Here is a 10791-nt window from a genome sequence, read left to right as displayed (position 1 = left end):
CAGGATGTGGGAGAAGTCAGAGCTCAGGATGACAGACTAGTTTCCCACAAGTAATTACGAGCTGGAGGGACGTTCAAGTGGATTTTTCCCAGTCGTATGTGCTAAATACCAACTTCCCACTTGGTTATGAACGCAGCATTAGTTGTCTTCATTGAGCTGCTCAGATGAAACGCTGAACATCATACAAAAGTAAAGGAACTATCACCATCTAGTGGCAAGGAAATAACAATACACCTGAGTTGTCACCATCTCTGAATGTGCAACACTGTTCCACAAATTCATTGACAAAAATCAAGTGGAGCCACTTCTTGTTTTTAGCTGATAGGAGTGGAACCCAGTGTCATCGTCTGTTGAAATTTAATTTTATTTTATTTCACCTTTATTTAACCAGGTAGGCAAGTTGAGAACAAGTTCTCATTTACAATTGCGACCTGGCCAAGATAAAGCAAAGCAGTTCGACAGATACAACGACACAGAGTTACACATGGAGTAAAACAAACATACAGTCAATAATACAGTATAAACAAGTCTATATACAATGTGAGCAAATTAGGTGAGAAGGGAGGTAAAGGCAAAAAAAGGCCATGGTGGCAAAGTAAATACAATATAGCAAGTAAAACACTGGAATGGTAGTTTTGCAATGGAAGAATGTGCAAAGTAGAAATAAAAATAATGGGGTGCAAAGGAGCAAAATAAATAAATAAATAAAATACAGTTGGGAAAGAGGTAGTTGTTTGGGCTAAATTATAGGTGGGCTATGTAGAGGTGCAGTAATCTGTGAGCTGCTCTGACAGTTGGTGCTTAAAGCTAGTGAGGGAGATAAGTGTTTCCAGTTTCAGAGATTTTTGTAGTTCGTTCCAGTCATTGGCAGCAGGCAGCAGAGAACTGGAAGGAGAGGCGGCCAAAGAAATAATTGGTTTTGGGGGTGACTAGAGAGATATAACTGCTGGAGCGTGTGCTACAGGTGGGAGATGCTATGGTGACCAGCGAGCTGAGATAAGGGGGGACTTTACCTAGCAGGGTCTTGTAGATGACATGGAGCCAGTGGGTTTGGCGACGAGAATGAAGCGAGGGCCAGCCAACGAGAGCGTACAGGTCGCAATGGTGGGTAGTATATGGGGCTTTGGTGACAAAACGGAAATAGCCCAACTGTGACAAGGATCGACGAGTCGTGCATTCTGCGATGCCGTTCTGCACACCACTGTTGTACTATGCCGTAATTTGCCTGTTTGTGGCCCACCTCTTAGTTGGCAAAATTCTTGCCATTCTCCTTCGACTTGTCATCAACGAGCTGTTTTCACCCACAGTACTACCGCTGACCGATGTTTTTTGTTGGTCGCACCAATCTCTGTTAACCCTAGACCAGAGGCATTCGACTCTTACCCTACGAGGTCTGGAGCCTGCTGGTTTTCTGTTCAACCTGCTAATTAATTGTACCCACCTGGTGGCCGAGGTCTATCTAAATCAGTTCCCGACTAGAGTGAAAAAATGAAAAAATGTAGTGGAACTGGCTTCGAGGTCCAGAGTTTAGCTTGAGGGACCTAGACACTTGTCGTGCGTAAAAATCCCAGGAGGCCAGCAGTTTCTGAGAACTGGCATCGAAAATCATGCAATGCTCAAAGTCGCTTAGGTCACTCGTTTGGCCCATTCTAACGTTCAATAGTACAGTAACTGTCTGCCTGTTTTATATAGCAAGCCAAGACCACTTTCTGTCCGAGCTAACAATTTTCGTGAATGGTTGTGTACCTAATAAACTGGCCACTGAGTGTATATTGCGTAGAAAAGACATGTCTCTCTTGACACATGTTAAGTATGGTCCCGCTCCGTGCCTGCATGGCATTTATATCTGCAATACTGAGCTGGCCTGACAAGATTTCTTACTGTACTGCACATGTCAGAGGCATATCTGCCCGAATATATTTCAAGCGGAATGTTGTCATTGTGGATTGTGCCTTACTGATCACCGCCCAGGTGTTGACACTTTCTCCGTGGTCAAACAATAGCCTTGAAAGGTATCGCTTTCTCCATGCACAAACAAAGCCAATCAAACCACCTTAGTTTAAAGACAACAGAAATTTACCTGCACATTTCCCTCAAAATATGTGCTCTCAGTGGAATGAATGATGAGTTGATCGATTGTGAAGCTGTTTAGCTAGCTAGCTAAATTGCTATTTTAGATATTAGTTGTCAGTAGCTAAATTGTCATTGCAGTTAATGAATTGAACTTAATTCATTTGGCTACATCTCATTACTTTCATATCTCTAAACCATATGAAATCATCGCCATCATATCTAAACCATGCAGGTTGCAATTGTTCTAGTTACGTTTTTAAAATACTTTGATTGACTGAAGGGACATTAACGGGTTAACATTCCCATTCAAGAAGAACGGTTCAGCACGAGACGCCCCTGTGTGCATATCGTGGGCTTGCGCAGTCTGGTTTAAACAGTACACACACAGTTGTTGCTTTTTCTTCAGAGCCATTTTTTTTGCACAAAAAATGTTTGGAGAAACGTTTAAAAATTTTACAATACATTTCAACGCCAATAACCCGAGAGTTACTTTCTCGAGTGGTGACTTTATGGCAGGTCAGATTTCCTTTGATCTTTCGAAAGAAACAAAGCTCAGCTCTATAACATTAACATTAAATGGAAAAGCAAAGGTACAGTGGACAACACAAGGAGGAGGTGGTGGAAGAAGAGGACGACGCAGAAGGCAACGACGAGTCCACTCGGCAAGGCTGGAATTCTTCAACTTCTCTCAAATCGTAATGCAAGAAAATAACGGTAGTTATGTTATTACTTAGCTAGCTACACAGTTAGTTATTTACAAATATGCATCATAATCTGAATTGTGATACACCGGTGTATTTGAAAAGGTGTGTGTGCGTCTGTGTATCACATTGGAGTTATAATCATAGCTAGCTAGTCAGCTAGCTGTTGTGTTGTGTTTAAATGAACTGTTTTGTTTTCAATCTTCAGCGGTCCCTAACACCACACTTCAACCAGGAACCCATGTGTACCCATTCACATGCCAAATCCCACAAGGGTGTGTATGACGTCTTATTACTGTGTGTGTGTGTGTTTTATTCACTGTTGTATATTCAAGGTCTGACCATTATTGTTAAACTTATTTTCATTCATTCAGAAACTTCCCCTCCTCTTTCCATGGGGTGCATGGCAGTATCATTTACTCAATGAAGGTGGAGATACACAGGCCATGGCATCTAGCCAAGGAATTTGTGACTGAGTTCAACTTTGCCAGCCACATAGATGCCAACCAACCACATCTTCTGGTAAGGGCATGTCCTCCCATTGTCTATCTGAACCTACCTGGGCATTACACCAACCTTGAATGTCAATGAGTTAAATGTCATCCTATTATAATTGCCTTATGTAGGTTATCCAACTGATTCCCTTTTGATATAGGCCTATGACATATTAGATTGGTTTGAGTTGAAGGAAGAATTTCAGCATTTGTCACAGCCATACAAAGTATAGCCTGATCCCAAATCTGTGTGTTGTTCCAGGCTCCTCTGGCAGGCAGCAACACTAAGACCCTGTGCTGCCTCTGGTGTGCCTCAGGTCCCATCTCAATGACTGTCTGCACTGAGAGGAAAGGCTTTGTCCCAGGTAAGTAAGCCTTGTCCAAGCCCGAAAGGCTCCTGCCCTTTGGACCAAACTCCTGTTTCTGTAGCGTTAGGCAAGTTAATGTACACGTACACAGGAAGCTAGTACTGGAACAATAAAAAACATTTCCTTAGAGGGGCTCCAGCCCTGACATTGTTGTATTTTTCTAAACTTCAACCATCCTGAGTTCACATTCTACATGCACGATGTGAAATGAACTGGGAATGCAGCAGTAAGTTCTTGTTCACAAGGCTAGTATTTTACAAAACAAGACCAATATGTTAGCCAGCAGACTGTGGTATGCACCCAGATTTGGTCTAAGAAGTGGGTCTCTCTTTGTGAACAAGGGAATAATTGTGTCAGAATGTTAGCTAGAAATGCTATGTGTGCGTGCCTGAGTTTTCCAGCGCATGACTGGTGTACAAAATTACTCATCTATTATTGTGAAATAAATGAAGACTCAATAGAAATTCCTGTTCACTTGTCAAGTCTTCCAAGATAGTTGTGTTTACACACTCCAATAAACAGACACATCTCACCTTTGAATCCCCTTTTTTTTTCTATAGGAGAGATGGTGAAAATCATCTGTGAGCTTAGTAACGGCTCCTCTCGGATAGTGACTCCGCATGCGACCCTTATCCAGAAGCAGATGTTTTACACCCATAACAAGTGCAACAGGAGGTTGCAGATGAAAAACCTGGCCTCAGTGGATGGTCAGCCTGTCAACCCCAGTAGCTCTGAGGTCTACAGCGATATGATGCTTCCCATCCCTCCCAACACGACTCTCACTATCTCCAACTGTCCTATACTGGAGCTGGATTACACTGTGGATGTAGGTATCCATCTGGAAATGATGCAGCTTTTACTACCAATCCCAAATCGACCCCTATCCCCTAAGCACTCCTGGAGATCTGGGCCTGCATTCAACAAAGCGTCTCAGAGTAGGAGGGCGGATCTAGGATCAGGTCCCCCCCTGTCCATGTAATGTTATTCATGATCTTAAATGCAACACTGATCCTACATCAGCACTCCTACTCTAGAGACTTGTTGTAAATATGAGGCTGAGAGGTATAAGCCATATGGAAATCACCCCTACTTGCCCTCTCGATAGCCCAGGTGCAATTTTTTGCCATATTGCTTACATCTGTATAACCTGCACAGATCTCCTCAAAATCGTAGGTTAAATAGGTGATTGGACTGGCCCAATGCCTATCCTTCTGTTCTGATGTTGTCTTTTCTTCCTGTTCTTCTTCTCTCCTGCAGGTGAGTCTACGTATCAGAGGTTCCACGGACCTCAAGGTGCTGTTCCCCATTGTGCTGTGTAATATTCCTGTTTACGCTCCCCAGCCTCCACCTCCATATCAGTAGCAATAGTACTAGGATCACATTGCCCCTAGACTCCAATCTAAGGTCAGTGTTTTTCTACCTAGTGGTTAAGGTTAGGATTTAGGCAGGGTAAGCAGCACTTAGATACGAATGTCTCTAATATGTAACTAGTCATATTAGAGACATGCATAGTGTCTCACAACTGGGAATGGGAATATGAGGGTTACTAGGAACCATTCTTCTGGTGAGCCGGTTTTTGTGTCACTGATTATTTGGACAAATCACGATTTTGCCGGGTTGGTGTAAACCTGGCATCTTTAGAATTTTGGAAAGGGGGGGGGGGGGTAATTTAGGCCCACAGATGGCTAAAAGGATTTCAGAGGAGGGCATATGGACTTCGCCGCTCACATTAGGCCAAACATCTCAACAAGCCCTCCCACACCAAGTCTGGTAGCTGGCCAGAGGCCGGCATTCACTCTAGATTTGGTTCTGGATTCTGAGATTAGACACTGCCAAACCCCTTTTAAGATGGGGTTTCCAATTCTACAATTTATACATGTTTATCACCATAGGAATTGTTAGAGCAAGTTTTGTCATCGACCACCATGTCAAATCCTTCCTTCATATATTGTCTCTTACCAATACCTATGGAAGTCTTGTGCTGTTTCTGCTCACTATTGCCATAAATGTTCAGAATTCATTACTTTAAAAAAACAACTGACATTTCAGAGCCTAATTCACCTCCATCTAGGTCATGAGATGAGGAACTATTGGGCAATGCTATTGCTTCGAGGACTAACTCAATACTACAGCTGATAAGGAAGAAGGCTTGATAGACAACTAAACTTGCTCCAACACATCTTACAACATAACAAATTGTAGGATTTATGTTAAATGCCTCTTAAAAAGGTTGATTTGCAATAGTTCTCAGGGTTGTACCAAATACGGTACCAGATTTTCTAATATTTTATGCATCAACTTTTAAAAGGTGTTTGTTCCGTTAATATTTCTGTTACATGTTTTTATAGCCATGCGGTTTTATTTACAGTTGTATGTATGTATGTATATATATATATATATACACACAACTGTAAATAAAACTGCATATATTTCATACTACTTACATGTAATGATGCCTTGCCGTCCTCCAGTGTTTGAGGTGACAGACGGACAGTGCTTTAAATATCTAATGGTGCAGTCGTCGTTCATCTCTTGCCAGGTCATGTTGCTTAGCATTTCTTTCAAGGTGCTTGAGTGATTGTTAACATAAGATAATTGGGCTTTGTGACTGTGTTTACTCATGTTTGATCAATCGCTCCGTGGTGTCTGTCTCACCCTACTTCTCTTTTTTATCATGGTTAATTTAAGGATTCGATTTGTTATTCATGGTCAACATTGTTTTGCCCATTCGTTTGGAAAATAGAATGTTCAGGATGCTTGTGATCCAATCACTAATTCATTTGAATGTCCATTTTAAAATTACACTAATGCAACTACACTGTTCTCTTGCTGTGGTCTGAATAACAAAAGCATGTTTTTACACTCCTAGTTGTATGAGCGTAATCCAACAAAGTCTGAAACATTTGACATTCATATAGTAAACTCAACCATATAAAGAACCACTCAAATTCACGCACAATAATGTTTTTCATATGAATTGTATTGTGTTTGTGTAAATTATATATTGTATTTATGTTGCTGTTCTAACTGTTTTTATGTCTGTTTTAACACTCCCAAGTTCATCCATTGAGGACATCTACTCATTTGAAACTCTTTCAAACTCCCTTGAAGAGTTCAGTACTGCCGTTAGAAGATGTGCACAACCCATTGTTTTGAAGATGTATTGGTGGTAAATTCATTGTGTTGTATTGAACGTGGACATTTTCATTTGATTTCAAATGTCAAAACTGTCCTTGTTTGTGACGTAGTCCTTGCCATTGAGTTCCCTTGAACCTTCTTAATGAAGACAGGGAAGTACACATCTCTAGACTCTTTATGTATTGCCCAAAATGTATCATTTGTAATATCACAATAGAATCAGACAGTATTCTGATAAAAACATGTTGAATTGTCTCTGTGTGTATGTGTACATACATACATACATACATACATGTTTTAACCACAATACCTTTTAACAATGTACTGTATATTTTGTTGTGTTTGTCAAACTGAGTATCAAGGTAGCACTTTAGGAAAGCCCACTGATAAACTCTAAGTAGATCTTCACAGATTGGCCACCTGTAGAATTGAACATTTTGTAAGTACTGTTTGACTGATACTACTTATATGCCATGAATGTTATTGACCTGTAATAAACACATTAACTTCCATTTGACCATTTAAAAAACATTTGAACATGATTTCAGAGGGGTTGGGTTAAATGTGGAAGACACATTTCAGTGTCTTTTCCTTTCCCATTCTTGTGTTTCCATATCCATCAGTGTTTGTGACAATACTATACCCACAGTGTACAACAATGAAATGTTGGTTAAATATTTGTTTCATATATTTTATATACCTGCATTTGTTCTGGGTATGAATTTCCTGTCCTTATATTTGAGATGAAGGTGGATTCGTTTTTATTCCCAACGAGGGCAATATGGGTCAGAGTATTTTCACATACACTGAGTGTACAAAACATTAGTTGAGTTGCACCATCTTTTGCCCTCGAACAGCCTCAATTCGTCCGGGGCATGGACTGTACAAGGTGTCAAGCGTTCCGAAGGGATGCTGACCCATGTTGACTCCAATGCTTTCCACCATTGTGTCAAGTTGGCTGGATGTCCTTTGGGTGGTGGACCATTCTTGATACACACACAGGATACTGTTGAGCATGGAAAAACCCAGCAGCGTTGCCGTTCTTTACACACTTAAACTGGTGTGCCTGGCATATACTACCATACCCTGTTCAATGGCACTTAAATCTTTTGACCTGCCCACTCACCCTCTGAATGGCACATATACACAATCTGTCTCAATTGTCCCAAGGCTTAAATCGACTTCAATGAGTGTAGATGAAGGGGAGAAGACAGGTTCAATTATTTTTAACAGAATGACATCAATAAGGGATTTTGTGTCTTTGGCTATGCCGGATTAAGTGATATGACATGCCATTCTATAAAATAATTTCTCCGTAATTATTATCACCTGATTGAGCTAATCATGTAAATGTAATTAACTAGAGAGTCGGGCACCACAAAATAATATTTATAGAGCTGTTATCTTCCGAATACACCATTTTTTTGTTGTTGAATTTTACCCCTTTTTCTCCCCAATTTCGTGGTATCCAATTGTTTTTAGTAGCTACTATCTTGTCTCATCGCTACAACTCCCGTACGGGCTCAGGAGAGACGAAGGTTGAAAGTCATGCGTCCTCCGATACACAACCCAACCAAGCCGCACTGCTTCTTAACACAGCGCGCATCCAACCCGGAAGCCAGCTGCACCAATGTGTCGGAGGAAACACTGTGCACCTGGCAACCTTGGTTAGCGCACACTGCGCCTGGCCCGTCACAGGAGTCGCTGGTGCGTGATGAGACAAGGATATCCCTACCGGCCAAGCCCTCCCTAACCCGGACGACGCTAGGCCAATTGTGCGTCGCCCCACGGACCTCCCGGTCGCGGCAGAGCCTGGGCGCGAACCCAGAGTCTCTAATCATGTAAATGTAATAAACTAGAGAGTTGGGCACCACAAAATAATATTTATAGAGCTGTTATCTTCCGAATAAACTCTTACAGACCTAGTAATATTTTACATCAATAGCAGTCAATATCAATCGTCATCTTAATTCAGTCTCATCTGAAAGTTGTAAATTCGAACCCTGGCTAACAATTTGAATCAGCAATACAAAATTAGGTTTAATTATTTATTTACTAAATACCTAACTAATCACACAGAATTACACATACACATAATTAAATCATAACTTGATTACAAATTACGTCATAAAGGAAAACGTCCCTAGCGGGCGGAACAGATATGACAGCTTGTTACAAAGGAAAAGGGCTGGGTTTGAGTGAAAGAACGGGAAGACTGAGGGACACAGGGAGAAGCTGTGCTATCGTAAATACAGTATCTGATGCATTCTAAATTACCACCCATTTGGAAAAGGAAAATGCAATAAATATTTACTCTGAGCTGCGCTTCGGTAGGTTGGTGGTAAATGGAAGGCCGTGTTGCCAAACCGAGTCCTTTGAAGAATGTCTCTGGTTGTCAATTGGATACGTTGTAGTAATGTCGTTGGGTGATAGACGGGATACTCTGTCTGTTCCTTCCTAACCCTCGTTGCATCTGCTGTTGCTAACACAACGGCTAGGAGGTATCACTTCTGTAGTGAATAAGAGTTCAAAGTTCATACCATTCGCAACCAAAGCTCACGCTGATGTTGGCTTCATTCTGTTGTTATTATCTGAACCATTCTGACATCGGACAGTCGTCCTACATCCTCGGAACAGGAAGTTATATTGTCGTCAAGGGCTTATATAGGAAGGGAGAGGAGGGCGTGTTTGAAAAGTTTTATAGCCCATGTCCCTTCACAGGGGCAGGCCACTGATTGAGCAGCCCTATCTTATGAAAACCCAAATCTCACATTTTAGAAGCTAAAATCACATTTCATCCCATCACGAATAATTTCATATTCAAACGTTTAAATTGAACAACAATTCCATGTGAATCCGATAACTCTGATGTGTAGACTTTCCACTGTAGCGTTTGTCATCTTATCATTGATGAGAATGTCTCAGATGATAACCGAACTGACATCATATTCATTAAGTACCACCGCATATGTTCAGTTGTTCGGATTACCAGAATATAGTTTATTTCCCCCGACCTTCTGATGTTCCCAGAATCTCTATGTTAACCAAGGGTTTTGCAAATGTAACCTCAGTATGGTAGAGAGAGGAAAAAGGGCGGAAGAGGTATTTATGACTGTCATAAACCTACCCCCAGGCCAACGTCATGACAGGATCATACCTTTCATCTAGAATCACCTGGTCAGTCTGTCATGGAAATAGCAGGTGTTCCTAATGTTTTATACACTTCTACAACCAATCTCAGTCCTCTTTAAAGTGAACTCTAAAAAGGAAAATAACTCTGTTCTTTTAGTATTCACACTGCCTTTGAGGACCAGTTCACTTCACCCATTTTGTGGTCCTCTTTGCATTCACATTGCTATGTTTTGAAAGGAACCAAGATCTTTTTCCAAAATTCACTGAATGCACTGGGTTTTTCCAAAGTGCAGGACAAGCCATTCCATCAGTTTGTCATCAGACAGCTAGATAGACCTACTTACATTTTGGAAGCTAATATATTCCATTTAGTTAAAAGATTAGGCATAATAATTGTAATCAAAAGATACTATTAACATGTAGATATTATTGGTAACAAATAGCAGAATAATAACTGCAGATTAAATAATGTTGTAATTATAAATTGTACACCCAAGGTAGGCTACTGCCCCTTTAAGACCTAGAATAGATTTTGTACCCTATGTTATGATTCTCACCAAATACACTGCTCAAAAAAATAAAGGGAACACTAAAATAACACATCCTAGATCTGAATGAATGAAATATTCTTATTAAATACTTTCAAATACTTTTAATTCTTTACATAGTTGAATGTGCTGACAACAAAATCACACAAAAATGATCAATGGAAATCAAATTTATCAACCCATGGAGGTCTGGATTTGGAGTCACACTCAAAATTAAAGTGGAAAACCACACTACAGAATGATCCAACTTTGATGTAATGTCCTTAAAACAAGTCAAAATGAGGCTCAGTAGTGTGTGTGGCCTCCACGTGCCTGTATGACCTCCCTATAATGCCTG

At 40.7% G+C, this 10791-nt stretch overlaps 1 protein-coding gene across 3 annotated transcripts; it reads left to right on the top strand.

Moving 5' to 3' along the window:
- Nucleotides 1-1837: 1837 nt before the first annotated feature.
- Nucleotides 1838-7382, top strand: LOC109896023 (arrestin domain-containing protein 3). 3 transcript variants are annotated; one of them, XM_020490213.2, is made up of 7 exons: nucleotides 2462-2787; nucleotides 2983-3049; nucleotides 3149-3296; nucleotides 3531-3633; nucleotides 4197-4462; nucleotides 4894-5040; nucleotides 6695-7382. In XM_020490213.2, exons 1-6 carry the CDS (start codon nucleotides 2502-2504, stop codon nucleotides 4996-4998), a joined length of 975 nt encoding a protein of 324 aa, XP_020345802.1. In that variant the 5' UTR covers nucleotides 2462-2501; the 3' UTR covers nucleotides 4999-5040; nucleotides 6695-7382. The 3 variants fall into 3 exon arrangements, with proteins under 3 accessions (XP_031685773.1, XP_020345801.1, XP_020345802.1); XM_020490212.2 differs by having other exon boundaries at nucleotides 1844-2787; nucleotides 4894-7382; XM_031829913.1 differs by having other exon boundaries at nucleotides 1838-2787; nucleotides 2983-3296; nucleotides 4894-7382.
- Nucleotides 7383-10791: the final 3409 nt, after the last annotated feature.

This window comes from Oncorhynchus kisutch, linkage group LG8 (genome assembly GCF_002021735.2).
Source record: "Oncorhynchus kisutch isolate 150728-3 linkage group LG8, Okis_V2, whole genome shotgun sequence".
Taxonomy (NCBI): domain Eukaryota; kingdom Metazoa; phylum Chordata; class Actinopteri; order Salmoniformes; family Salmonidae; genus Oncorhynchus; species Oncorhynchus kisutch.
The sequence above is the reverse complement of the archived record's forward strand: the minus strand, read 5'-3'. Positions and strand labels throughout refer to the sequence as shown.

Excerpts from the sequence above, each read along its gene's own strand:
- LOC109896023 (XM_020490212.2), top strand. The coding sequence starts at position 2,502 with ATGTTTGGAGAAACGTTTAAAAATTTTACAATACATTTCAACGCCAAT. Across the intron at positions 2,788-2,982 it reads CGTAATGCAAGAAAATAACG|CGGTCCCTAACACCACACTT; the intron begins GTAGTTATGTTA and ends TTCAATCTTCAG. Across the intron at positions 4,463-4,893 it reads AGCTGGATTACACTGTGGAT|GTGAGTCTACGTATCAGAGG; the intron begins GTAGGTATCCAT and ends TCTCTCCTGCAG.